This window comes from Polyodon spathula, chromosome 44 (assembly GCF_017654505.1).
Source record: "Polyodon spathula isolate WHYD16114869_AA chromosome 44, ASM1765450v1, whole genome shotgun sequence".
Classification (NCBI taxonomy): Eukaryota; Metazoa; Chordata; class Actinopteri; order Acipenseriformes; family Polyodontidae; genus Polyodon; species Polyodon spathula.
The window spans coordinates 2,580,899-2,608,534 of NC_054577.1; the positions used below are offsets into that span (position 1 = coordinate 2,580,899).

Sequence of the window (27,636 nt, forward strand, 5' to 3'; positions counted from 1 at the left end):
TGCCCTTTTAGACCAGGAAGCAGCTGTTTGCTTCAGAGCTTCAGAACGGAAATCATGAAGAAGCTGCAATAGCCAGGCAGACTTACTGAGGCAGATCTAACATCTGCGTACATAGCTGACTGGAAGCCAGGGTGTGGGTCCTCTGCATATCACACCTTGTAAACATTTACTTTTGCTGTGTGTTTTATTAAAGGCACAGCACAGGGGAGCAGGGCACAGCACAGGGGAGCAGGGTGCAGCACAGGGGAGCAAGGTAGAGCACAGGGGAACAGGGTGGAGCACAGAGGAGCGGGGCACAGCGCAGGGGAGCAGGGTGGTGCCCAGAGGAGCTGGGTGGAGCACAGAGGAGCAGGGCACAGCACAGGTGAGCAGGGTGGAGCACAGAGGAGCAGGGCACAGCACAGGGGAGCAGGGTAGGGGAGCAGGGTACAGCACAGGGGTGCAGCACAGGGGAGCAGGGTCTGTTTGCAAGGTTTCTTAGCACTGAGTCAGACACACTAAATTAGCTGTAAGAAGCTGTGGCGAGAATGTGTTAAACTGTCCCCTAGCTTACCGCCGGAAGCGGCCGTGTGATTACAAACAGACAAACAGAAACACCGGTCTTCAAAGAAACTAAAAAAAAAAAAAAAAGTAAGAGCATTGCGGGAAGGAAGTGTCTAAAAGCGGATGTGGAGACCAGAGCGAGGTGAAACCTGAACGAGACGGAAAAACGTCAGAGAGCGAGAAGAAGAATGCCACAGACAGACAGGTCTATTCGACACGAATAACAGCTTATTTGTAGAACTGCACAGCGCTGTATTGGGGTATTTTGATGAAAGCACAGTGTAGCATTTAGTAGATGCTTTTATTCAAACCGACTTACAGAGACGGGGGGGGGGGGGGGGGGGGGGGGGGGGGGGGGGGGGGGGGGGGGGGGGCTCCTGCTGCAGAGTCACTTCCAATAGGACCTTGTGTTTACATCTCATCCAATAATGCAGCTCCCCTTCTCAAAGTTTAATGCTTTGGTATCCCCCTGGTAAAAGCACAGCACTGTGTAGTGAAGCACAGAGAAGAGAATGAAGCAGCCCCTTCTCAAAGTGAAGCACAGAGAAGAGAATGAAGCAGCCCCTTCTCAAAGTGTAGTCACAGAGAAGAGAATGAACCAGCCCCTTCTCAAAGTGTAGTGAAGCACAGAGAAGAGAATGAACCAGCCCCTTCTCAAAGTGTAGTGAAGCACAGAGAAGAGAATGAAGCAGCCCCTTCTCAAAGTGAAGCACAGAGAAGAGAATGAACCAGCCCCTTCTCAAAGTGTAACCAGCCCCCTTCTCAAAGTGTAGCACAGAGAAGAGAATGAAGCAGCCCCTTCTCAAAGTGTAATGAGAAGAGAATGAAGCAGCCCCTTCTCAAAGTGTAGTGAAGCACAGAGAAGAGAATGAAGCAGCCCCTTCTCAAAGTGTAGCACAGAGAAGAGTAGCAGCCCCTTCTCAAAGAAGCACAGAGAAGAGAATGAACCAGCCCCTTCTCAAAGTGTGAAGCAGCCCCTTCTCAAAGTGTAGCACAGAGAAGAGAATGAAGCAGCCCCTTCTCAAAGTGAAGCACAGAGAAGAGAAGAGAATGAAGCAGCCCCTTCTCAAAGTGAAGCACAGCACAGAGAAGAGAATGAAGCAGCCCCTTCTCAAAGTGTAGCACAGAGAAGAGAATGAACCAGCCCCTTCTCAAAGTGTAGCAGAGAAGAGAATGAAGCAGCCCCTTCTCAAAGTGTAGCACAGAGAAGAGAATGAAGCAGCCCCTTCTCAAAGTGAAGCAAAGCACAGAGAATGAAGCAGTCTCTAATACTCTGCTTTGGCATCCTGTGGTAAAACCACAGCACAGTGTAGTAACGCACAGCAAAGCTAATCATAGGGAAGCACGATACAGCTCGCTTATAAAGTATGATGAAAAACGTGGGCGACCCCTGCCTTTAAAACTGTGTGCTAACTGAACCTGTCTCTGCTGAGCTAAACCGGGTTTGAATTTGTCAGAGCGTTTCTAGTAAGTTCTCAGACAGCATGCTCCTAGAAAACAAGGGCAATGGCGCCCTCTTCAGGACCACATGGGAAGTGCAACAGAAACACACACACACACACACACACATTACAGATTCGTTTCCCAAAGAGGTGAAGGCAAAGGGAGCTGGGCGTACTTACATCACAAAACAGCAACGCCAGCGGGATACCGCCTCGATTTTAATGATCTAAACCGTGGCAGAGCTTAACACCGCCACCCTAAATGTGTTAACCCTCAATTTCTGCAGACGTAATTGCTCTCTATATTTACTGCACCCCTTGCAGAATGTGCAAAACTCTTGTTATTTATTTATTTATTTATTTATTAACAAGTGCACAACTGAAGCCAGCGCGCCCATCGAGTTCGCAGCGCTGTTATTTGCTCCGTACTAGCTTTTAAATCTAAATATTTGTCATTACCCTAGCTCGGAGCCGGGGCTTTATTTTTAGATTTCTAAAAGGGCAAAGTTGCAGCTGAAAACGTGCTGGAGCGGGTTGCCCTTTTCAAAGCGTGCTTCAGTGCGGCTTTGCACAGCGACAGCGGCCAGGGAGCGTCAACATTTTACAAAGGTTTCATTTTATCCAAGTGAAATAATAACCCTTAGCGGTAAGTGTTGATGGCCTGTTAGTTAAAGCTGAAGGACTGGGAGGGAAGCAGCAGCGCGGCATTTTTACTCAAAATCTAATCATACACGGTAATACACGTGATTTAATTGGATCATTATTGTACGCATTAACTTTCCACAATTTGGTGTTACTTTGAAGTAGAAATGGATTATGGTAGACGGTCCCTAAAGTCGCCTATAAATAGAGGAGCGGGGCTCGAGAGCCGGCACTGTCAGCAGCCGCAGAGCGGGAGAGAGCACGCGCAGGTAAAACGACGGTTTATTTTTTTAAAAAATAACGACAATTATTTAAAGAAAAAAAAAAACAAAAAAAAAGCCGTGATTTGTTTGAAGAAGTAGTGAATTAAAATAATATATGTCGGCGTTTCGTGATAATTTGAGGCGGAACTGTCATATTGTTTGTTTTTTTTTTTTTTTTTTTTTTTTTTTATGTATTTAGCCTGGTTTTAATTAGAGACAGAAACCGTCTTAAAAATTCATACAAAAAAAAAAAAAAAAAAAAAAAAAAAGTCTTGAACGAAGGGGGTATAGGAGTTAAACTACAGTTTTAAACTCTTAAACCTGGTTCATCATGTTCCTAATCGGGTATTTATTTCATTGACACATGTGTTTTATTGCAAAATGCGGTAAAAAACAACAAAAAAACCCCGCAAAACCGTTCATTTCGGGTATATAAGGCTGCTTTTAAAATGCTTTTTGCAACACAAACCAGCGAAATAACTTCGCTCGGATACTAAAGTCCGTTGAATAAGTTAGTCTAACGCAAATATCATCTTGCATTCGCCAGCCTCTGCTTGTAATGAATCATTCAAGCCCAATTTTTAACCGTTTTCTGATTTTAATCCAGTGCGATTTTGCATTCTCCCATTTCCCAAATGCCGGCTTTGCATCGTGTAACTCGTTTATCGGTTTAATAAAGCGATGTTTTAAAACCAAATTGCATTCAATGCTAACTTAAAAAAAGGTACGATCGCTTTGGAAAGTGAGCTTCAAGCATCCCAAACCATAAAAGGGACTTCATTGGTGAACTCGGCAATTTTGGCTTTTAACATTTTATTAAATATTTACTGGTCCAGTTAACGAAATGGGAACTTTTTTTTTTACTGTTTTAAACGGCCGCTTTGTTAGTGGGACAGTGGCTGGCTGTGATATTACAAACATACAAGAGTGTCAGCTGTCTGGAAAAGGGGGTGCATGGCTATAAATAGCTCGCCCCCTAGAGCCCACATGCTTTCATTCTGCACTGAAACGGGGGTATGAATTTGAAATGCTGCTTTGACCTTCTACCTGAAGTTCAGCTGACCTTTTAATTAAAGGTCAGTGAAGTGATTCATGCAAGCCTCTTGTGTTGCAGGGTCGGAGGATGCATGCCTTCATTCACAGCTGAGGGCCAGTCTTGGGCAAATGATCCCCCTCCCGCCCCCCCCCCTTTCAACTTGGTTTTTAAGGTCACGCTATGTGAGGGGACGGTATTGGTTACCTTGTCTAATTCAGCGTGTTAACATTCAGCAGGTGTATTTCAACTTTATGAAGCAGAATTAGTTCATTCCATAGGGTGATGCAAAACTTCTGGCCACAGCTGTATAGTTCAGCAGTCCAGCGCTTTGGTCCAACCAAGTCTTTTAAATTGAGCCTAAAGATCCAATTAAACGGTTATTAACCTGGAAGAATAAAATAATTGGGCTTTCTAGACTTTAAAAAAAGTTGTTTTTGGGATGGATTGAAAGAGCTAGAACTATTGGTTTTGGATTCTAGCCTGGGTCTTTGTTCCAATTAAGTGAAGCAATCTGGCCCGGTCCTGATGCACATATCTCGCTTCCAGGACTAGCTCCCTTTAACACTGGACCTTTTACAACTGTTTAACTAAATAGTGCAACAGACTGAATCTGTTCTCTCTTCATACAGAGGGCACATGTGTCGATTGAGACGCTAGATCCTCAATCTTTCATTGCTGCGGAGAGTTCTGAAAGCAGCCCTGATTTGAGCGCTTTGACAGAGAAAGAGGTTTCGTTTGCGAGGAGTGCCTTGCATTCCCTGGCTTTGAACGCCGACCCAAATATAGACCCGCCGCTCGGATTGTCTCTGGGCGAGAGCTGGAAATACCGGTGCAGGCGATCAAGTGGGATCGGAGTCGCAGGCTCTGTGCATCCTGATCCAGTAGGGGAGACCCTACCTTTGGTGGTTATGTGGTGACACGCTGTTAAAAGCATCAGAGCTGCAGAGCGCTGAGGGGATGGGTTACCAAGCCATACTGCTGGTGCTGAATCACTGAGATCCTTTAAGACCCGACTTGATAGTTTAAGGATCAGGCGGCCGCTAGGAAGTGGATGCGTTGACCTGAAACTTAAGGACTTCTGTTATTGCATTGGTCTACAGCAGTTGATTAATTTGTAATGTAATTGGGGTGCTATTGTTGTCTCCCCTCTCGGTTTTGTTTATTGCCTTTTTAATTTTATTTGTAGTTTTATGTATTGCACTGTAATTGTTTTCTCTACTGGAAGACCGTAGTGCTTTAGTGCACAGGTGTGTATTTGAAAATGCCACCCATACACTATGTTGCACATTAGAGTAGCCTTTCAGGGTTATAAATTGACTGCATGTGAAGGCTGCAAGAAGGCCAGAGATCTGAAGTGGTCTCAGAAAAATGTTGCTTCAAAGGATTGTATCTCAACCACTGGTGCTCAAAATAGGGTTGTGTTCAGGTTGAAGAATCTGCCTCCTTGTTTGGTTTGCCCTGCTGCATTCTTATTGGCTTAACCCTGACAGCCCCACCCCTCCGCTAAACTCTCACACATTGTCATCCGACCATTGTACAGTGTTCTGTAGAGGACAAGGGGGGCATGCAAAATGTGTGCAAGTGCTGGGGGTGTCTTGAAACGTGCGTGCAGAGGCATACAAACTGGAGCAGGAGATATGATTCTGCACCTCTGTTCAGAGCTGAGATAGTCTGCTTTGTGTACAGTACTGGATTACAACACTGGCAATATTGACCTTGCAAGGATTTATAAAAACGTAAATAGCTTGTTTACACTTGAAGCGTTGCTTAATGATGTGGTTCTCTCTCTCTCGGTAGCATGTCCATCACAAAGATCCACGCCCGCGAGATCCTCGATTCCCGAGGGAACCCCACTGTGGAGGTGGACCTGTTCACGGCTAAGGGTGAGCGCTGGAGAAGCCCTGACCTTCCTGCACCTCTGCCTTGTTTCTTTATTTTTTATTTCTCTATTCTACTATAAGACTCTAACCCCAAAACCAAACATTAGGGATGTGATCTCTATAGAGAGATAGATGGGCTTCAGTGAGTTACAGGAAAATAATTCTGTCAAGGGCCTCATTTTTAATTTTTCTCTCTAGGTCTTTTCAGGGCTGCTGTTCCCAGTGGCGCCTCAACTGGCATCTACGAGGCTCTGGAACTCCGTGATGGGGACAAGGCCAGGTACCTGGGCAAAGGTGAGCCGGGACCGCTCTGCTCCAGGGGGCGGCGGCTTCAGTCGCACGCTGCTCTTTCTGCATGAACCTCATTGCAAATATCTGACCGCAGTAAATGAAACTACCACTCCACAGGCTGGCATTGCTCCAAATATGCAGTGATGCAGCACCATCGTGAGATGCGGTCACTCCTGTAGTGAAGAGAATCATTCTGCAACAGTGATTTTAAACATACTGTGGCAGAGACACTCAAACTCTCTATTGTGGTTGCAGGTGTCTTGAAGGCAGTGGATCACATAAATAAGAATATTGTTCCAGCTCTCCTGGAGAAGGTAACAAACTTCAGTAGCTGAACTCTTAAAATATATCATTTATATTTACAGTTGCCACCTGTTCTCTTTGCCTGAATTGTTCTGTTTGAGACCGCTGTCCTAGGAAATCTAAGACTTCCTGGGACATTATGTCAAAGTATATGTTTATTTTGTTGTATAAGGTGACTGGTGTCCCGGTTTCTTGTAAATCAGAGCTGGGAACCCTAAATGAAAGTGCCAACCCTTCTATAGGCATTGTTTTTTCTAAACTCTGGTCTAATTTTCAGAACTACAAATCTGCTTTTTTATTTGTGTATTTAGTCTGTTTTAATCGAAGTGATCAACTAAAATACTTTCTAGTTTTTTTTTTTTTTTTTTTTTTTTTTTTTTTTTTTTTTTGTTCCAGTGGTCAGGTCTTGATTTTAGCACTACCTTTATGGTAACATTTTAATTGAAGCATTCCTCCCACTCTGAGTATTGACCTGGGGGGCATATGGAGTCTTCCTGTGTTCAAACTTGAGGTGTTTTGCTGTGTTCATGGTGCTGTGCCGGGGGATGAATGCCGCTGACTAATTGAATTCCCTTGACAGAAACTGAGTGTGGTTGAGCAGGAGAAGATTGACAAATTCATGCTGGAACTGGACGGGACAGAAAACAAGTGTAAGTGACATTGCTGAAGCAGTGCGACTGACTGCAGCGAGCCCTGGTGGGGGATTGTTTCTGCTTTCAAGTCTCAATATCATTTGAGAGAGCATTGAGAAATGCATATTTGAGAGATCATTGAGAGATATATATATTTGAGAGAGATCAGTATCATTGAGAGAGGCTCAGAATTTGGTATTCAGGTAGTGTTATGATTGGAGACCATCTCCTCTAAAGCTCGACGTTTTAGACCCAGGTAACAATAAGCAGTCTAACTCTGTTTCTGAAGTAGTGTAACGTGTCTTATTTTAAATGTTTTTTTTTTTTTTTTAGCCAAGTTTGGTGCCAATGCTATTCTAGGTGTGTCCCTGGCAGTCTGCAAGGCTGGTGCTGCAGAAAAAGGTGTCCCCCTGTACCGTCACATTGCTGACCTGGCAGGAAACCCAGAACTCATCCTTCCCGTTCCTGTGAGTACTGCACTGACAATTGAACTGTATAGCTCTCATAATGTGACCACAGTTTCATCTGGTTTCTCAAGACATTTCAAGAAATGAAAATGGGGTGCAGTCTACTGCCTCGTCCAGGTGGTGTACAGTCAAGCCATACGGGCAACTATAAACTACGTAATCTAATTCTGCGTAGTGGGCTGTGCTGAACTACAGCTCTCTCTCTCTGACAGGCGTTCAACGTGATTAATGGCGGCTCCCATGCAGGGAACAAGCTGGCCATGCAGGAGTTCATGATCCTGCCCGCGGGAGCGAGCAGCTTCAAGGAGGCGATGCGCATCGGAGCAGAGGTCTACCACAACCTGAAGAACGTCATCAAGGCCAAGTACGGCAAGGACGCCACCAACGTGGGGGACGAAGGTGGCTTCGCGCCCAACATCCTGGAGAACAACGAGGGTATGCGCGCCGCCGGGCCGGGGGTGCTTCTGTATTGGCACGTTTCGGGGGCTCACTGGGTAATCGGTCACTTGCCTTGTAGAGCGTTTTGACTGACTGGGGTTCATTTGACACGGTTTTTAATCTGCTGAGCTGACCCTGCTCCAGTGAATAGCGGTGGGTCCCGTAGGGGCAAGTTTCCTTTGCTTAACTCTGACCACATGGAGCCCGCCTCTGGTCGGAAGCAAAGAATTAAGTTTTTGCAGTTAGTAGCAAAGCTCCTGCAACTTGTTTTGCAGTGTCTGATCTGACAGATTCAATGCCTTTTTAAAAAATGAATAAGTATGTAAAGGCATCTTATTGTTGAGTCCCACTTGTGTAGTTTTGGGTGAGAGCTGCTTTTATTGATCTCCAAATCAAGCCCCGAATCAGGAAGTGTCTTCGTAAATGCGCCAATTAAAGTTCTTGAACAAAGTCTGCTTATCTGCAACTCTGAGAACTCTGCTAAACTTCAGAAAGGTCTCTCCTAGTCTCCAGTGTACTGTAATGCCACTATCTTTAGCCATGACCTTTCATAGTGTCTCTGTTTCGGCGCTGCGTGAAGGTCACGGTGTCTGGAGTCTGGGATTCCCGAGATCTCCTGGCAGCACGACTGTCTGAGAGGACTGGCACGATCGCTGTGTAGATTCTCTATTTCCAAGCCATCCAACGTATCCTGGGCAAACCCCGAGACTGCCGCTTCTCTAAGCATTTGCCAAAAGTTTAGCATCGGCTAGAATTTTACGATTTTTTTTTTTATATAGATCGAGATTAATGTCTTGAAATCAAATATTAAACATTATCGCAAGTGTCTATTGGAAGCCATAGTAGTAGTTCCTTATATCCTTTTAGTTTTTAGTACAAGGGAAAACTACAAAGCGATATGTAATTCAATGTGGTAGTGTTTCATTCAGCTTTTGTAAGCAAAATGAGTTGCTTCTATAAGGTGATGCAAAACTGTTGGCCCTAGCTGTACACTTTATTGTAATGGGGAAAGGCACTGGCTGAAACACTATTTTGCTTGTCTTGGCTGCTTGTGGTTTTTGCCTTGGCTGTCTGATAATCCCCACCTCCCTCTGCAGCGCTGGAGCTGCTGAAGTCTGCCATCGAGAAGGCTGGCTACTCTGACAAGATCGTGATTGGCATGGACGTGGCCGCCTCGGAGTTCCACCGCAGTGGCAAGTACGACCTGGACTTCAAGTCTCCTGACGACCCCAAGCGCCACATCACCGGAGACCAGCTGGGAGATCTGTACAAGAGCTTCATCAAGAACTACCCCGGTGAGCAGGGGAACGCATTGCTACTGCCGTGTGACAGCATTCTTCCGCTCTGGAACGTGGGTCTGACCCAGATTAGTAATGGGATCCAGCCATCGGAAGTTTGTCCAATTTGAAGTTTCTTTGTTTGGTGGCTTCCTTCCTAACTTTACATTTCTTGCTCAATTTGTTTCTTATGCCACACAGAGTGCAAGAGAAAGTACACTCGGCTTGATTTTTTGGAGGCAGCCACCAAACACTTGCTATAAACATCAAAACCTCAATAACATACTCATCTGTTCTCCTAGAACCTGTTGTGGTTTAAATGTGTTATCAATGTCTTTCTGAATGCGAGGATCTACCGCCTCATAGTGGCTGCCATGGGGATGTGACTTGCAATGAATATTTAACTTCTACAGTGCTGTTTGCTTTATAAGATGCAGCTTTTTTTTTTCTTCACCTGCTCAAGGCTGGATATCGGCTTATCCGCAACCTGTGGTATTTTTTTGGGGGACGGGACGACTCTGACTATATTGGACATGCTTTTCTTGGTACCCTCACAGGAGAGAATGATAACTGTTTGTTTTTTGTCTCCTCTCCAGTGGTCTCCATAGAGGACCCCTTCGACCAGGACGACTGGGAGAACTGGACCAAGTTCACTGGCTCCGTGGGGATCCAGGTGGTCGGGGACGACCTCACTGTCACCAACCCCAAGAGGATCCAGCAGGCTGTGGAGAAGAAAGCTTGCAACTGCCTGCTGCTCAAAGTGAACCAGATTGGCTCCGTGACAGAGTCAATTCAGGCGTGAGTGTAACGATCAATAACTAACCAGGGCTATAACGAACCCAGCCTGCTGCTCCAAGTGAAGCAGTCATTCAGAACTAATCAATACTGTGGTCTGCTGCTTCATCGATTCACACTTCTGTACCAGTAATTGCTACTGCATGCTGCTGTTTAAATATACTGGAGGAGTCTGCTCTCTGTGGACCAGTGCTGCACACCTGCCAAACTAAACTGCTGCTGAATTTCTGTTTAGCAGCACATGGGTAATCCCAAGATAGTGGAGTGTATGATGTAATCTAGGACTTTTTTTTTTTTTTTTTTTTTTTTTTTTTTTTTTTTTCCTCTCCTCTGTGCTGTAAGAGAGCTCTCCTGTTTGTAACTCGTGGTTCTTGCTGGTTCTCTTGTCCCTCAGTTGCAAGCTGGCTCAGTCCAATGGCTGGGGTGTGATGGTCAGCCATCGCTCTGGAGAGACGGAGGACACTTTCATCGCTGACCTCGTCGTGGGACTCTGCACTGGCCAGGTGAGGGGACTGGGGCTTGGAGCTTATTTTTGTAGTCCTCTTCATTGCAAAGTGCTCTTGTTCTCATTCTTTCAGAACAAAACTGTGTGAAACTGAATTTTGCATGTGCAAAGAAATAGGCTTCAATAATATTTGTTGTATTGTCTAGAACTGGGTAAGACTGATGCTGACCCTGGTAAAGGTAGTCCAAGGCTGGTGCTAAATTGGTTCCCCAGATCAAGATTATTTGCTAGACTGACCTTCTCTTTTTTTTAGGTTTTAATCTCTGCAAAAAAATGATTTGCGTAAACATCATCCTGGTGTGTGGTGGGTTTTTTCCTCTCCCCCTTTTTGGTGTGAAATGGCTGCTTTTACATGCATCCTTCTCTCCACAGATCAAGACTGGTGCCCCCTGCAGGTCTGAGCGTCTGGCCAAATACAACCAGCTCCTGAGGTGAGTCTGAAGCATTAACAAACTGGAGCACTGTCAGATTATTAAATGAGGATATGTTTTCCCCCGCCCCCCCATGTTAACCCTCATTCTGTCTCTCAGGATTGAAGAGGAGTTGGGTGACAAGGCCAAGTTTGCCGGAAAGAATTTCCGCAACCCCAAAGCTCACTAAAAAATGAACATCTCAACCACTCTGCACTGAACCGGCTGGCAGCTCCACACGAGCTGCTTTCAAGCAGAATTGTGTAATTGCTGTTCTTGTACTAAGATGCAAGAGCTGTGCAATGTGTGGGGTCTGTTTGGTAATAAAACTGTTCAGCACTGATGTTTCCTTGTCATTTTGTGTTATTTTCACTAACATCAATCGGTTAATCTGTAAACAAACAAAGTGATCAGATCACAAACAAACTTAAAAAAACACAAGTACGTGTTCTCCCATCACACTAAGATCAAACTTTATTATTACAGCAATCCAACACCCAGTTAACATCTTTACAGGTTCATAATAATCATTATAATAATAGGCTAAAACTAAAGTGACAAGTTCCCACAATTTTCAGCACCGCTACTAAAAAATAAAACGCACACACAGATAACAGCACAGCAGCATTTAATCAGTGACGGGACAAAACCGTCTCACTGTGTGATACTTACACAGGACAGCATGTCGCAATTTGCCTGACATCTTAATCTGTGATTATTAAAAGAAGGAAATGACTAAAATACTTAGCCAAGAAATCGATGGCAAGCACACAACAGTGGGGTTATAACCTTGAACCATAAAACAAGCCTGCTCAAGGGCAGAGTGTCGTAACAGTGTCATTCCACTTGGGGGTGCTGTCAAACAAGAGCCAAGTCAGAACCTTAAAATGGGATTACAGCTTTAAACACTGTCATTATTATTATTTTTTTTTTTTTTTTTAACTTCACTTTACCTTTTGCACCTTGAACCTGTGTATCTCAAGATGACACAAGGCCGTGCAACAGAAACTCTGAGATCAATGTAAATTGTGGAGTTCTTAATACAAGCTGTGAAGTCTGGGCTGCTTCTACACCAAAGGTAAGTAGAGGGATGAAACTTGGGACATTTTCTCCCAGTGTTCTGTTACACTTTGAAGCAATCGGATACTTTGACTAACAGTCTCATTAGCTGTGCCTAGCAGGAACTCATTTCTATAAATGTCTTAAGTGCTCTTACTGTCTCTTTGTCACACGCTCCCCAGCTGACCTAATTAAAAATAAACTTCCTTTCATTCCTTCTCTCTGAAATGGTTTGGTTTCTCTAATCAGGTACGATCGTGCTTGTATGAAACACGAGGGGCTGTGATGAATTCGGAATACCGGGCCGGGTGTGGTCCGATGCAAGCCGCTACCCCACACTGTCACGCAAGTGAGCCACACCGACACTGAGAACGCGTTCCTGTCACAAGACGGCATGCACGTTACTGAAAAATGTAATTCAGAGCTGCGCCTGAGCGGATGAAAAGCAGCCTGTATCTCTCACAGCATCACGGGTTAGAGAATGTACAGTTTAATAAGAAATATAACACTGCAGCTCATTTTAATGGCAAGATCATAATTCTTAAGTTTTAACATTTATCTTCCCTCGCCATCGATCGACACAAAGTACCGCTGGACCACAATCCCAGAGATTTAAGAAGAGAGTAATTCATTAAAAAAATAAAATAAATAAAATAATAATAATAACAATAATAGTTGGTTTGTTCAGTACGTATATTTTCTGCGAATTTAAGGCTTAATTCCTCAATATGACTTAATTTAAAAAAAAATAACAATTGGTACTAGGGAGTAAAGATTCTCAAAGATTAAACACTGCTATACGGGTCAGTTTATAATTGGATGGTTAAATTAATTTTCACATTAAAAGTTTTATACTTTCGAAAGCGAACAAAAAGTTAAAATTTGCACAATTTTCCCCAAAGTTTCTCCAGAGGACAAAGAGGTACACACTCAACTGAGCTAAACTGACACTTAAAAACTGCTTCCAACAACAGCAGTGCCAGACAGCTTCGCTGCTTCTTTCCCGTCTGTAAAAACTCTGCAAGGTTTGTATTTTAACAAGGGACTTGAATTCGAGGAACAGCACTGTGTCAACTCAACGTCCTCCTGTTATCACGGGGTGCGGTCACGGTCCCCCCCCCTGGATTAAAAACCCTTTAAGAAAAAAAAATGTTTTATTAAATTAAAAATCTTTGCATCTCTTTCTGCGTTAGTGTGTAAGAGGAGCAGCAAAAGGGGAGGGGGGGCTCTGCTCCCCTCCCCCCCGCCCCCCTCTCAGGGGGAGCTGCTCGAACCCGCACACTCATCCTCGCTCCTCTTCTGCTTCTTCTTGGCTCGGATGGCGTTCATGGCCTCCTCGATGGAGCGCGTGTCTCTCTTGTTCGCCACGGGCACTGCAGGAGAGAACGAGGGCCGTTAAAATCTCGCTTTCATCATTCTCTCTTCCTGCCTGGAGGAGGAGGAGGCTTGGAGAGCTCGCGATTCATTCTGGTTTAGTTAGTCCGGTAAAAAGGATCGCATCTCCCTGTCTCTCAGCTCTGGACCGATACGGCTTCCGTTTCCTCTCTCCGCAAGCCGTTTCATTCTCAAAACCTTTCCACCCACAAATAAACATTAGAGACAAATTTTAAATATCCACAGCTCTGGCCAAAAGTTTTGCAGCACCTAGAATTTTAGGATTAAGACAGAATTATTATTTTTTTTTTTTAAACCCTGTATGAATATAATTTAGATCTTTTACTCAAGGTCATGGTAAAATCAAAAGAAAACTACAAAATGATAAAGAGTCTCCCAGAGGCCATCACAGCACTACAGCGGTATTTCCAAATGTCACATTTTCGTTTATGGGGAAAACTACAAAGCGGTGTGCGATTCAATATGACAGTGTAACATGATTCAGCAGCTTTCATTCGACTGCATGAAGCCAGACTGGTTCATTCTATAGGGGGGGTGATGCAAAACTTTTGGCCAGAGCTGTAGGTAAAGCAGCCGCCCCACAGACGGGGTGTGTGTGTCTGGTGCAGTGCGTGCGTGCGTGTGTGTCTGGTGCAGTGTGTGCGTGCGTGTGTGTCTGGTGCAGTGCGTGCGTGCGTGTGTGTCTGGTGCAGTGTGTGCGTGCGCGTGCGTGCGTGCGTGTGTGTCTGGTGCAGTGCGTGCGTGCGTGCGTGGCTGGTGCGGAGTGTGTGTGCGCGCGTGCGCGTGTGGTCAGGGGCTCACCGCAGCCGTACGCCTTGTTTGCCTCCAGCGTGTGAGCCGCCTCCTTGGCCGCCGAGACCCCGATCAGGTGGCTGTACTTGTCCCGGTAGTTGCTGCTCGGACACACCTCCTTCGGACCTGTCCGAGCCTCCCTCTCCAGCTCAAACTGAGCCTGCTGCTGCGCGGGGAGAAACGGGTCAACAGGCAAGGACATGAGACTCCTGTTCCACGTCGGTGTCGCACATTCTGGGTTTTGCTACCAGCTTGATCTGGAGGCATCACGATTGCTTCACCGTAACAAAAAACATTTGCAAAGAATCGTTTTTTTCCCCCTTTAAATCGCCCCCCGTTGATACCCCCTTTAAAAGCATTAGAAAGGGCCGCTCCATCACACCTTGACCTTGCGCTTCTCCTCAGCGATCTGCGGGTCCCACGCTTCGCCCCTCCTGTACGCCTCCAGCTCCTCATCTGACGGGGCGAACTCCTGCAGGGATGGGGAGAGGAGAGCGGGTTAAAGAAAGGGGGCTTGATACCAGGAGGTCCAGATCCCAGCTCAGCCCTGAGCAAGCCACTGAACCTCCTTGCGCTGCGTCTTTGGGGTGAGACGCTGTTGTAAGCGACTCTGCAGCTGAAGCACAGTTCACACACCCTCGTCTCTGTAAGCTACCTTGGATAAAGGCATCTGCTAAACTAACGAATAATAAATGCACCTGTTTTATTATTTCCTTTTTCGAGAGAAATGGAGATTAGACAAAGGGACATTCAGAACAGAAAATAGGAGACACTTTTACACAGAGAATCGTGAGGGTCTGGAACCAACTCCCCAGTAATGCTGTTGAAGCTGACACCCTGGGATCCTTCAAGAAGCTGCTTGATGAGATTCTAGGATCAATAAGCTGCTAACGAGCAAATGAGCAAGATGGGCCGAATGGCCTCCTCTCGTTTGTAAACTTTCTTATGCTCTGCAACGGGAAGCTTGGTGTTCATTGCAGAGAAGATTGGGGAAAATATATATATTATACTGAAAATATGAAATATGCTAAAATATGCAGACCAGGGTGATACAACACATCCAGTTCTGCAACGCTGTTTCTAAAAGTTTGAATTCTGAACTCTGTAATTCTTTAAATAGCTACTGTCCGTGTCTTTTACACAAAGTCCGATAGCTGTATATTAAAGCCACGAGACTTCCACGGCTTTCGTGATACAAAACGAGCGATAGAATTATTATTTTTATTTTTTTTAAAAAGCACACACTTGCCTTTTTGAAAATCATGACGTACCGGCTCTCCTCCTCCTCCCCGAACGAAAACGACGTCAGGCCCGCGACCTCCGCCACGTCGTGACTGGAAACGAAACACAGACAAGTCCTCTTACCAGCTTCTCACTGCTTCCAACGCAGCTCAGCCGGTCCAGCGTTACTCAATTACAGAAATCCATCCTGTGCGCCAATGCTGTGTGTCTCTCTGTGTGTCTCTGTCTCTCTGTGTGTGTGTCTCTGTCTCTCTGTGTGTCTCTGTCTCTCTGTGTGTCTCCGTCTCTCTGTGTGTGTGTCTCTGTCTCTCTGTGTGTCTCTGTCTCTCTGTGTGTGTGTCTCTGTCTCTCTGTGTGTGTGTCTCTCTGTGTGTGTCCGTCTCTCTGTGTGTGTGTCTCTGTCTATCTGTGTGTCATTTTACACGAACCAATCACCAATCCACTGTAACAAGAGCCAACTTTAACACTGCAAAGAAGAGATGGCTGATGGTGTCCCAACTCACATGCAAACTGAAATGAAAAGGCACCAGTCTGGTGCACAGCGCCACCTACAGCCTACAGCTGGGACCACAAGATCTGCAGCATCACCCTCTGGAATGAACTAATCTTGCTTCACAAAGAGGAATGAAGCCTGCTGGACAATGCGTTAACATACTGAATCGCACCCCAGAGCTTTGTAGTCGCCCATCTCCCCATACACTTATTGAAAAACTGACGCATTGGAAAAGGATGCTCACATGATGCTTCTCTCAATCTTGCCCATGGGAGGGTATTTCTTCTTCTGCAGTTTGCTGTCCTGGATGATTTCCGACACTTCCTTCTCCACCTAAAAACGAAAACGAAACCCAGGGTCAGCTGCTGGAAAAAAAAAAACAAAACAAACCACAGCAATCCTGCTCTAATGTGGCCGACCACTAGATGGCGCTGGTTCTCCACTTCTATTAGCTTCTATAAAAGCCAGGCTAACCTGAACTGGTCCAGCTGCTGCCAGACTTTAACCCGAGGAGTTTAAAAAGACTCAAAAAGCTGAGAAATGGGATCCAATCACAGCAGCTCGTCCCGCCCCCCCTGCCCCCTTGACCATAGCAGTGCGGTAGTCTCGAACAGGATTACAAACGGTACCCCCGCTTTCAGTAACCGTACCCTTTTTCTGAAGTCCGATTTCTTTCTCTTTTCGTCCTCCTGCATTTTCTTCAAGCGGGCAGCTTGCTCTAGGATTAACGAGAAAGAAAAAAATAAAAATAAATCAACAAATAAAAACAGATACACGTATTATCAGAATCGGTGCCACTACTTCCACTGGCGACTCTTTCTGAGGGTTTCCCTTTTTACCAGTACAAACCAGTACTGCCAGTAAGAAGCTTCACAGAGACCGCTGGCGGTGGTTTAAGCCCATCGGCGCTGAAGAGACACGCTTAGATTGTCAGTTTAGGGAAAGCGAGCTGGGGGGGTCATATGAATAGGTTTGTTTTGGGGAATCATTCTCCTCTGTGCCTGTAAATACAATGAGGGTAGACAATAACACCTGCAAAATAAATCATCATCCATCATCGTGATAATAACGCATCAGAATGCTTTTCTGAGCAATAAAACACTGTCTATATTGTTGAAACGGTTGGGGGGTTTACATTAAGTTTCGATTAAGATAAACAACAAGTTTATATAAAATAATAATAATAATAATAATAATAATAATAATAATAATAATAATAATAATAAAAACACAATGGCAGTGTTTTATGTGTAAACTTTCAAATAGATTTCAAATAGATGTATTTGATATTCAACACACGCTACGCAATGACGAGGGTAGGGGTAACCTCATTAATATTAAACACAAATCAACATACTGGTCACAAACAGCCAATCAGCTTTCTACAACAGCGCGTTCGGACCAATAACATTGTAGCAAAGGCGGGCCCGAGGCCACAACGTTAATATTCATGACCCCAGCTGACTGGCAGCGGTGTTGGCCAACCAGCGCCGCGGACACGCTCGCAACCCGACCAATAGAAACACAAGGAAGGCGTTTTCACATCCCGTAGGGTGAAGACAGCGAGCGGCCGCCCGGTTCCGCGCTCGAAATATAACCTTTTTAAACCCGCTTCAGAGCCGAAAGCGCCCCCGTAAGGAGCAGTACAGGTGCTTGTAAAGGCGTGAGGCGCGGCTGGGTCCCTACCTCGGGCTTTTCGCCGGCTCTCTTGGCTGCCGACGCTCGGAGGTTTCTCCATCGAGCTCAAAATTGAACCCAAGAGGTCCGCCATCTTCGACACCCTGGAAACCCCGCCCCTTACAGGGAGGGCGCAGGCGCGCTGGGGACTCTTAAAGGGATGGGCGTTGTCGCCTTTTAGGTCGGCGGCTCGCATTTTCTGTCGTTCACTACACGTGAGCAGCGTGTGTTTGAAATGCGTGTGTTTTAATTAACCAGCCCCCCTTGGGGGGGGGGGTGGGTTTTCTTATCATCGCATGTAAACATCAGCCTGCTTCAGAGCAACGTCCCGTTTGCACTGAACCGGTTTCCCTAGGCGCTTGTGGTATTTTATCCCTGCAAAGAAAGTACGTTCAGTAAAGTTTAAAAACCCTTTCAGCTTTGATAACGTCATTTTTAATAAGCTCGTTTTTTCTTTTTTTTTTTTTTTTCTACTTTGAGCAGGGTTACAAACTCACACTAGCCTGCTGCTGCTGCTGCACCCAGTCCTGGGGTTCAGAGCTCCCCTCAATGAAGTCTGTTATTATTATTTGCAATGATCAGGAGGCAGGAGTTTGAGCAGGGTTACAAACTCACACTAGCCCTGCTGCTGCTGCTGCACCCAGTCCTGGGGTTCAGAGCTCCCCTCAATGAAGTCTAGTATTATTATTAATATTGCAATGATCAGGAGCCAGGAGTTTGAGCAGGGTTACAAACTCACACTAGCCCTGCTGCTGCTGCACCCAGTCCTGGGGTTCAGAGCTCCCCTCAATGAAGTCTAGTATTATTAATATTGCAATGATCAGGAGCCAGGAGTTTGAGCAGGGTTACAAACTCACACTAGCCCTGCTGCTGCTGCACCCAGTCCTGGGGTTCAGAACTCCCCTCAATGAAGTCTGTTATTATTAAATATTGCAATGATCAGGAGCCAGGAGTTTGAGCAGGGTTACAAACTCACACTAGCCCTGCTGCTGCTGCACCCAGTCCTGGGGTTCAGAGCTCCCCTCAATGAAGTCTAGTTATTATTATTAATATTGCAATGATCAGGAGCCAGGAGTTTGAGCAGGGTTACAAACTCACACTAGCCCTGCTGCTGCTGCTGCACCCAGTCCTGGGGTTCAGAGCTCCCCTCAATTAAGTCTATTATTATTATATTGCAATGATCAGGAGCCAGGAGTTTGAGCAGGGTTACAAACTCACACTAGCCCTGCTGCTGCTGCACCCAGTCCTGGGGTTCAGAGCTCCCCTCAATGAAGTCTAGTATTATTATTAATATTGCAATGATCAGGAGCCAGGAGTTTGAGCAGGGTTACAAACTCACACTAGCCCTGCTGCTGCTGCACCCAGTCCTGGGGTTCAGAGCTCCCCTCAATGAAGTCTAGTTATTATTATTAATATTGCAATGATCAGGAGCCAGGAGTTTGAGCAGGGTTACAAACTCACACTAGCCCTCTGCTGCTGCTGCACCCAGTCCTGGGGTTCAGAGCTCCCCTCAATGAAGTCTGTTATTATTATTAATATTGCAATGATCAGGAGCCAGGAGTTTGAGCAGGGTTACAAACTCACACTAGCCCTGCTGCTGCTGCACCCAGTCCTGGGGTTCAGAGCTCCCCTCAATGAAGTCTGTTATTATTATTATTATTATTGCAATGATCAGGAGCCAGGAGTTTGAGCAGGGTTAGAAACTCACACTAGCCCTGCTGCTGCTGCACCCAGTCCTGGGGTTCAGAGCTCCCCTCAATGAAGTCTGTTATTATTATTAATATTGCAATGATCAGGAGCCAGGAGTTTGAGCAGGGTTACAAACTCACACTAGCCCTGCTGCTGCTGCACCCAGTCCTGGGGTTCAGAGCTCCCCTCAATGAAGTCTATTATTATTAATATTGCAATGATCAGGAGCCAGGAGTTTGAGCAGGGTTACAAACTCACACTAGCCCTGCTGCTGCTGCACCCAGTCCTGGGGTTCAGAGCTCCCCTGCTATTATTATTAATATTGCAATGATCAGGAGCCAGGAGTTTGAGCAGGGTTACAAACTCACACTAGCCCTGCTGCTGCTGCTGCACCCAGTCCTGGGGTTCAGAGCTCCCCTCAATGAAGTCTAGTATTATTATTATTAATATTGCAATGATCAGGAGCCAGGAGTTTGAGCAGGGTTACAAACTCACACTAGCCCTGCTGCTGCTGCTGCACCCAGTCCTGGGGTTCAGAGCTCCCCTCAATGAAGTCTAGTATTATTAATATTGCAATGATCAGGAGCCAGGAGTTTGAGCAGGGTTACAAACTCACACTAGCCCTGCTGCTGCTGCTGCCCAGTCCTGGGGTTCAGAACTCCCCTCAATGAAGTCTAGTATTATTAATATTGCAATGATCAGGAGCCAGGAGTTTGAGCAGGGTTACAAACTCACACTAGCCCTGCTGCTGCTGCTGCACCCAGTCCTGGGGTTCACAGCTCCCCTCAGTAAGTCTGTTATTATTATTATTATTATTATTATTATTAATATTGCAATGATCAGGAGCCAGGAGTTTAAGCGAAAGGTGTATATCTCTAAACTAACCCACAAGAAAAACTCCTCCCAATACGAAGCCTACCGCGTCAGCTGAGATTTATTCATGCCGATGTGTAAACAAAAAGAAATCGTATTTTAAGCACGTAATGTATTTCAGAGAGAGGAAAATACAAAACATTTTCAAACCAACACTTGTACGCATGGTCCACCTTCATACATATATATACCTATAGAATGAATACATGAAAAAGAGACACATTCTACACATTGCACATCTATCCACAGTCTGCAGACTGGATTAGCAGAATGACACAATAAAACAGAAAAGTCCTGATGCACCCTTTAAGAACACCTGAAATATACATTGTTGTTTTGGAGCGTGTGAAAGTGAACAGGCTGGGAGTTAATTAAAGGCTTGAGTAAACGCTTCGGTCTTTCCTTCATAGGAGCTGGATTCTAATTAAGCAGAAACACAAGCATGCAGCCAACAGGCTGTGCTGTGAATGGGACCCTTGGTGAGGTTTGCATATCTGAACTATACTGTATATCATCATCATAATAATAACAATAATAATAATAACAACAACAACAGGATCCCAGTGGAAATAAAAGGCAGACCGATCCTATGCATCATAAAAATGAAAGTTAAAAATGTAAAAAGGACTACAATTTAAAAAAAAAATTATATGTATTTTATATATATATATGTGTGTGTGTGTGTGTGTGTGTGTGTGTGTGTGTGTGTGTGTGTGTGTGTGTTGTGTCTATACTAACTTGACGTATTTTTCTGAAGTAGAAACGTATATACTTAATTCTACCTAGAAGAAGATATTGTCAGATAACCAATTTGAAAACTTTTTTCAAAATTAATTGTGAACTTATTATAATATATAATAATAATAATAATAATAATAATAATAATAATAATAATAATATAGTTTTACACTAGACTCTGCTGTTATGAACATGGTATATATTTGTGTTAAGTAATGCTGTCACAATGGATTTGTTTTTCATTGACTAAATCATTTCAGTAAAATTTCCCTGACGGGGATGGGAATAAGACTCCCGTTGCACAGCGGTTTGATCCACTCCTGGTTTTCCTACGAGTCTAATAAGAGCTTGTTAACTTTACCCACAGTGTGTATTCAAAGCTGGTAGTAAAACCTGGAACGGGTCAAACTGCTATGCAACAGGTGTCTTATTGTCTAACAGCTTCCAATTAGAGACTTTATAACACAGAGAAAAATACCAGCTCTACAAAGTGATGGTAATCCCTATTAGATTAGATGGACTGTGAGTGTTAGGTCTGTGTGAGTTCTGATGAGAATGTAATTACATTGAACTGTACCCCACAGAGCGCTGTCAAAAAAACGTGGATAATGCCAGTTAAAATGTCCCAGGATCGATTGATCGATTGATTGATTGATTGATTGATTGATCATTCTGTGTACCATTACTTCCAGTAGACGATACATGAGATCCACGCTGGAGGAGCTAGCCAGCGCAGTCTAACAGTGCTGTGGCTCCTTCAGTCTTGGCAGTTTTCCTTCCCGTGGGGTGCAGGGGGGTTGTGAGTTTGGATCCCAGCATTTTAGACCCCCAAAATCTGCCTGCCCCTCTTGGTTCTGAGTTGAAGACGACTGTGTTCCCGTCTCTGGTCCCGAGGGCTTTCTGATTCTCTCAATGCCCTTGTCATCGCAGGAAGACCATTGTCAAGAGACCTGATGGATAGGGGGGGGGGAATATATACATATAAAAATACGTTCCTGTTTCTGAGTCTGCAGGGATAAGCATGAATCGCTCAGCAGCTTCAAGGACGAAAAAATAACCCAAACGCCCTTTACATTCGCCTCGGCCAGCGTTTCTGCACCCCACCCCTATAGAACGAACACACTCTGCTTCATAAAGTTGAATGCAACCTGCCCAATACCGTTACATTAGCATACAGAGTTACACATGGCTTTGTGGTTTTCCAAAGTGTAGTTTCTCTTGTTTGCATGCTGTTAAACACAAGATCTAAATGATGCCAGATTCTGATTGCCCTGTAACGCATGGTAAGGAATGGCCTGATCATCCCGATGGGATAAGGCTTATACTATTATGGGATGCCGTAATAGTATATGTTTTTTTTTTGCTTTAAAAAGAATTGGATGGGATGGGGTTGGTCAGGCTGCAGAAATCGATCTTAAACTCGAAATAGTTACTGTATTGTAAAGAGATAAGGCAGTAACCGTTTCTCTCAGCAGTTCAGAGGTCATGCTTCTTACCCAGGATGTAGGCGCACACCAGCTTCTGCATGACAGTGACGTGAAAGTGAGGCGGAACCAAAGTGCTGGTGTCGCCGTGCAGGGGAAGCATGAGGAAGGCGACGCACGCGACCCCAACCAGCACACAGAGGACAGAGAACCCCGGGGTCTGGGAGCGACCTACAACACAGGAAATAAAAAAATAAAAAAAACATAATAGCTATTCTCAATACTGTGCGAGCATTGATAAGACTCTCTCTCTCTCTCTCTCTCTCTCTCTCTCTCTCTCTCTCTCTCTCTCTCTCTCTCTCTCTCTCTCTCTCTCTCTCTCTCTCTCTCTCTCTCTCTCTCTCTCTCTCTCTCACCTGGCTGTTGCAGTGCCAGTATGCGTGCTGAGGCCCAGCTGTCCGCCAGCTCCCTGGACGGTGTTGATCCAGTCGACCCTGTCCTGGCTGTGCTGGCCTCTGCCCTGGCTGGCTGCAGGACAGCACGCACCTCCTTGCTCCCTGCCGCCCCCCTGCCAGCCCCCTCATCCTCCCACACCTCCATGCGAAAGCGTTCCTGCAGCCCGTACAGTCTGGGGCTCACATCCCTGTGCCGAATCACTCTGCAGGGAAAACACAGAGAGAGAGGCTTCAGTGTACTGGATATAGGGGGCTCAGTGGTTAAAGAAAGGGGGTTGATACCAGGAGTTTTAAATCCCAGCTCAGTGACTCCCTGTGTGTGAGACCCTGAGCGAGTCACTTCACCTCCTTGTGCTCCGTCCTTCGGACGAGACGCAAAGCAAACGAGGTCCTATTGGAAGAGACTCTGCAGAAGCAGCAGCGGTTGTTAATGATGCAGAGTTCACCCCCCTACTCTCAAGTCGCTTTGGATAAGAGTGTCTGTTAAATGACTAATTATTAATAATATAAACATTTTGCATCACCTAGTATTTTACGACATGCCGTTCTCTGTGTGTGTGTGTGTGTATATTTATATTTTATTTAGCATGATGTAATCAAAGAAGAAACTACAAAATTATATTACATTTTCCTAGTCAAGTTTTTTGTTCTGATCTGAGCTCTTAAACCGCAAAACTTCTGACAGTGTCCCTCCCGCAGGACGCTGCAGGACGCTTGCCCCCCCCCCCCCCAGTCTGTGGTCTCCGCCCCTCCTGTCTCACACTCACATGTCGATGCAGGAGTTGGGTTTGACGTGGCCCTCGGCGTCGAGCACAGTGAAGCGGGCGGGAGCCGTGCACAGGACTGAGAGAGGAGAAGAAGAAACAGAGTCAGCTGCTGGAGGGGAGCAGCCAGCGCTGAACAGTGTCACAGCTTCCTGTCTCAGCCAAAGAAACCACATTCACTCCTGAACTATTTCCGCAGAGCTGCAGAATGCAAAAGCCGGTTATGCGATTTTCTAAACAAACAAACAAACAAACAAACAAAAAAAAACAACTTCTCGTTATTGAACGAGCACAGGGCAAGAAAATAATAATTTTTTTTTTTAACAGATATTTTGGGAAATGGGAATTTAAGAGTCCCGTCAGGCACAGTGCTGGTTCAAATCCCACCTCTGCCACTGACTGACTGGCTGTGTGTGACCCTGAGCGAGTCACTTCACCTCCTTGTGCTCAGCGGATGAGATGATAAATCAATCTCCTATTGGAAGCGACTCTGCATATAATGCGCAGCCTGCCTCTGTGAAGCGCTTTGTGATGGAGGTCCACTGTGAAAGGCGCTATATTATTATTATTATTATTATTATTATTATTAGCCATGGTTAACAGTTCTATAAAGAACGACAGAGAGACCACTGGGGTTCTACAGCTGTGGACAAATGCTTTACCAGGAATTTTAGGACTGAGGCAAAAAACACGGACATAATTGTGATCTTGTATTTAACATCATCTAAATCAAAGAATCTGCAAAATGATCAATCGCAAAAGTCTACCAGAAGCCATAATAGCAGCACAGCAGTTTTTCATGTCAGATTTCGGAATGTCATATTTTTTTCGTGAAGTACGTGGAAAACTACAAAGCAGCGTGCAATTCAGTATGTTGCAATATTCAATTATTGAGCAGGTTTCATTCAACTTCACGAAGCACAAGCAGTTCATTCTACGATGCTAAACTTTTGGCCAGAGCTGTACAGACCGTGAGTGTTGCTAGTGCTAACGAGAGGTAAGGAAACGGATTTTAACAGCCTGGTTTAGCGTTCCTATGGAAGCAGACTCACGCTTAAACCTCAGGGTGAAGCTGTAGGGGTTGTAGAGAGTGAGGATCTGCTTGTGGCTGCTCTGGTCATCGGCAAAGAAGGTGAGCTCGTGGGGAAACAGAAAGACAGGCAGCTTCCCCCCGTGGGCGGGTCCCGCGGGGTTCCGGAACGCTGACACGGAGGCGGAGTCTGTCCTCCTGGCTCCGCCCCGCTCGCGCTCCTTGACTCCTCCCTCTGGGTCCCGTCGGCGCATCTGTTACGGCCTGACGAGGAGCATCTTATACCGTGTTAGGACAGGTGTCGGTGCTAGAGAGCGCCACCTGGGGGAGGGAGGAGAGAACTGTTTGTTATTTGTACTTTATTGTGTTTTTTTTTTTTAATGAAAGATGGATCTGCTTATAACTAAGGCTCAAACTTTTCAAGTTTTTTTTATTATTATTTTTCAAATCTCTACCTCTCTTTAAAAGTTGTTAAGCTGTTTCTCCATCTTAACAAAGACTGCTAACTAAAGACTGGGTTTAAATGCTAGCCCTGCTGTCTGTTTACACTCTGGACCAGGTATTTCATGCTGAAAAAAAATCTGTCGGGACAACTCTGTTTAAACGAGCAAAAATGGCAAAAGCACAACATCAAACCAGGCGACCGCGAGAATGAAATGCAACGAGGACCAGCGATGAGCGATTCATGGAATTAAGCCGTGTTATTATTATACACAGCATCCTAGTTCATATTGTATTCTAGCAGTGTTATTATTATACACGGCATCCTAGTTCATATTGGATTCTAGCAGTGTTATTATTATACACAGCATCCTAGTTCATATTGGATTCTAGCAGTGTTATTATTATACACGGCATCCTAGTTCATATTGTATTCTAGCAGTGTTATTATTATACACAGCATCCTAGTTCATATTGTATTCTAGCAGTGTTATTATTATACACAGCATCCTAGTTCATATTGTATTCTAGCAGTGTTATTATTATACACAGCATCCTAGTTCATATTGTATTCTAGCAGTGTTATTATTATACACGGCATCCTAGTTCATATTGTATTCTAGCAGTGTTATTATTATACACGGCATCCTAGTTCATATTCTAGCAGTGTTATTATTATACACAGCATCCTAGTTCATATTGTATTCTAGCAGTGTTATTATTATACACAGCATCCTAGTTCATATTGTATTCTAGCAGTGTTATTATTATACACGGCATCCTAGTTCATATTGTATTCTAGCAGTGTTATTATTATACACAGCATCCTAGTTCATATTGTATTCTAGCAGTGTTATTATTATACACAGCATCCTAGTTCATATTGTATTCTAGCAGTGTTATTATTATACACAGCATCCTAGTTCATATTGTATTCTAGCAGTGTTATTATTATACACGGCATCCCAGTTCATATTCTAGCAGTGTTATTATTATACACGGCATCCCAGTTCATATTCTAGCAGTGTTATTATTATACACGGCATCCCAGTTCATATTCTAGCAGTGTTATTATTATACACAGCATCCCAGTTCATATTCTAGCAGTGTTATTATTATACACAGCATCCCAGTTCATATTCTAGCAGTGTTATTATTATACACGGCATCCCAGTTCATATTCTAGCAGTGTTATTATTATACACAGCATCCCAGTTCATATTCTATTCTAGTGTCATTATACACGGCATCCCAGTTCATATTCTAGCAGTGTTATTATTATACACAGCATCCCAGTTCATATTCTAGCAGTGTTATTATTATACACGGCATCCCAGTTCATATTCTAGCAGTGTTATTATTATACACGGCATCCCAGTTCATATTCTAGCAGTGTTATTATTATACACAGCATCCCAGTTCATATTCTAGCAGTGTTATTATTATACACGGCATCCCAGTTCATATTCTAGCAGTGTTATTATTATACACGGCATCCCAGTTCATATTCTAGCAGTGTTATTATTATACACAGCATCCCAGTTCATATTCTAGCAGTGTTATTATTATACACGGCATCCCAGTTCATATTCTAGCAGTGTTATTATTATACACAGCATCCCAGTTCATATTCTAGCAGTGTTATTATTATACACAGCATCCCAGTTCATATTCTAGCAGTGTTATTATTATACACGGCATCCCAGTTCATATTCTAGCAGTGTTATTATTATACACGGCATCCCAGTTCATATTCTAGCAGTGTTATTATTATACACAGCATCCCAGTTCATATTCTAGCAGTGTTATTATTATACACGGCATCCCAGTTCATATTCTAGCAGTGTTATTATTATACACGGCATCCCAGTTCATATTCTAGCAGTGTCATTATTATACACAGCATCCCAGTTCATATTCTAGCAGTGTTATTATTATACACGGCATCCCAGTTCATATTCTAGCAGTGTTATTATTATACACAGCATCCCAGTTCATATTCTAGCAGTGTTATTATTATACACAGCATCCCAGTTCATATTCTAGCAGTGTTATTATTATACACGGCATCCCAGTTCATATTCTAGCAGTGTTATTATTATACACGGCATCCCAGTTCATATTCTAGCAGTGTTATTATTATACACAGCATCCCAGTTCATATTCTAGCAGTGTTATTATTTGCACTGAGTGTAAACTACACTGTGTTTCAATATGAAGCTTGCATTGTAACCCTGCGCTGCCCTGTAACACCTGTGTGAGTCTCCTGGGATAAAAGCATCTGTCTAATTAATAATAATAATAATAATAATAATAATATAATAATAATAATAATAATTTCCATGCCAGTGATGTTTGCAGTCTACTTCCTTAACCCATGGTAAACAAAACGGTGGCTCACACAGCCCTAGCGAGGCAAAGGCATTTCCTAATCTGGTTTTTCTTCGCCGATGGCTGGTTTGGTGGGTGGGTGTGTGTTTAAAAGCCTTCGCCGCTTCACGAAGCTCATCCACGACTTTATTTTACCCGAATTTCTCGACTCCAAAGTTTCAGACGCAGCTCTCCTTCCTCAACGAGCAATACTTCCAAGTCCCGCCCCTCCGCCCCTCCGCCCCGCTGCATTGGTCAGCTGCCCCAACC

At 44.5% G+C, this 27,636-nt stretch overlaps 3 protein-coding genes across 5 annotated transcripts; 1 reads left to right on the forward strand and 2 right to left on the reverse strand.

The window, feature by feature from the left end:
- The first annotated feature begins 2,816 nt into the window (after positions 1-2,816).
- Positions 2,817-11,267, forward strand: eno3 (enolase 3, (beta, muscle)). The gene is made up of 12 exons (XM_041237447.1): positions 2,817-2,896; positions 5,724-5,809; positions 6,005-6,100; positions 6,353-6,411; positions 6,981-7,050; positions 7,366-7,499; positions 7,712-7,934; positions 9,035-9,232; positions 9,811-10,012; positions 10,404-10,512; positions 10,887-10,945; positions 11,045-11,267. The coding sequence occupies exons 2-12, from the start codon at positions 5,725-5,727 to the stop codon at positions 11,112-11,114; spliced, it is 1,305 nt and encodes a 434-aa protein (XP_041093381.1). The 5' UTR covers positions 2,817-2,896; position 5,724; the 3' UTR covers positions 11,115-11,267.
- A 1,635-nt stretch (positions 11,268-12,902) lies between these two features.
- LOC121305629 (sperm-associated antigen 7 homolog) lies at positions 12,903-17,793 on the reverse strand. 2 transcript variants are annotated; one of them, XM_041237322.1, is made up of 7 exons: positions 17,592-17,793; positions 16,556-16,623; positions 16,150-16,238; positions 15,420-15,504; positions 14,553-14,642; positions 14,180-14,333; positions 12,903-13,356 (listed from the first exon to the last, which is right to left on the reverse strand). In XM_041237322.1, the coding sequence occupies exons 1-7, from the start codon at positions 17,776-17,778 to the stop codon at positions 13,238-13,240; spliced, it is 792 nt and encodes a 263-aa protein (XP_041093256.1). In that variant the 5' UTR covers positions 17,779-17,793; the 3' UTR covers positions 12,903-13,237. The 2 variants fall into 2 exon arrangements, with proteins under 2 accessions (XP_041093256.1, XP_041093255.1); XM_041237321.1 differs by having other exon boundaries at positions 14,180-14,336.
- A 3,228-nt stretch (positions 17,794-21,021) lies between these two features.
- On the reverse strand, positions 21,022-27,600 carry LOC121305625 (motile sperm domain-containing protein 1-like). Of its 2 annotated transcripts, none has more exons than XM_041237315.1 (6): positions 27,523-27,600; positions 24,578-24,876; positions 23,529-23,604; positions 22,723-22,964; positions 22,379-22,537; positions 21,022-21,832 (listed from the first exon to the last, which is right to left on the reverse strand). In XM_041237315.1, the coding sequence occupies exons 2-6, from the start codon at positions 24,807-24,809 to the stop codon at positions 21,804-21,806; spliced, it is 738 nt and encodes a 245-aa protein (XP_041093249.1). In that variant the 5' UTR covers positions 24,810-24,876; positions 27,523-27,600; the 3' UTR covers positions 21,022-21,803. The 2 variants fall into 2 exon arrangements, with proteins under 2 accessions (XP_041093249.1, XP_041093248.1); XM_041237314.1 differs by lacking the exon at positions 27,523-27,600 and adding an exon at positions 27,398-27,502.
- Positions 27,601-27,636: the final 36 nt, after the last annotated feature.

Excerpts from the sequence above, each read along its gene's own strand:
- eno3 (XM_041237447.1), top strand. The coding sequence starts at position 5,725 with ATGTCCATCACAAAGATCCACGCCCGCGAGATCCTCGATTCCCGAGGG. Across the intron at positions 7,500-7,711 it reads AACTCATCCTTCCCGTTCCT|GCGTTCAACGTGATTAATGG; the intron begins GTGAGTACTGCA and ends TCTCTCTGACAG. Across the intron at positions 10,513-10,886 it reads TGGGACTCTGCACTGGCCAG|ATCAAGACTGGTGCCCCCTG; the intron begins GTGAGGGGACTG and ends TTCTCTCCACAG.
- LOC121305629 (XM_041237321.1), bottom strand. The coding sequence starts at position 17,778 with ATGCGAGCCGCCGACCTAAAAGGCGACAACGCCCATCCCTTTAAGAGT. Across the intron at positions 16,624-17,591 it reads GAGCCGGCGAAAAGCCCGAG|AGCAAGCTGCCCGCTTGAAG; the intron begins GTAGGGACCCAG and ends CGTTAATCCTAG. Across the intron at positions 14,337-14,552 it reads AGGAGAAGCGCAAGGTCAAG|CAGCAGGCTCAGTTTGAGCT; the intron begins GTGTGATGGAGC and ends CTCCCCGCGCAG.
- LOC121305625 (XM_041237315.1), bottom strand. The coding sequence starts at position 24,809 with ATGCGCCGACGGGACCCAGAGGGAGGAGTCAAGGAGCGCGAGCGGGGC. Across the intron at positions 23,605-24,577 it reads CTTCACCCTGAGGTTTAAGC|TCCTGTGCACGGCTCCCGCC; the intron begins GTGAGTCTGCTT and ends CTCCTCTCTCAG. Across the intron at positions 22,965-23,528 it reads CCCAACTCCTGCATCGACAT|AGTGATTCGGCACAGGGATG; the intron begins GTGAGTGTGAGA and ends TTTTCCCTGCAG.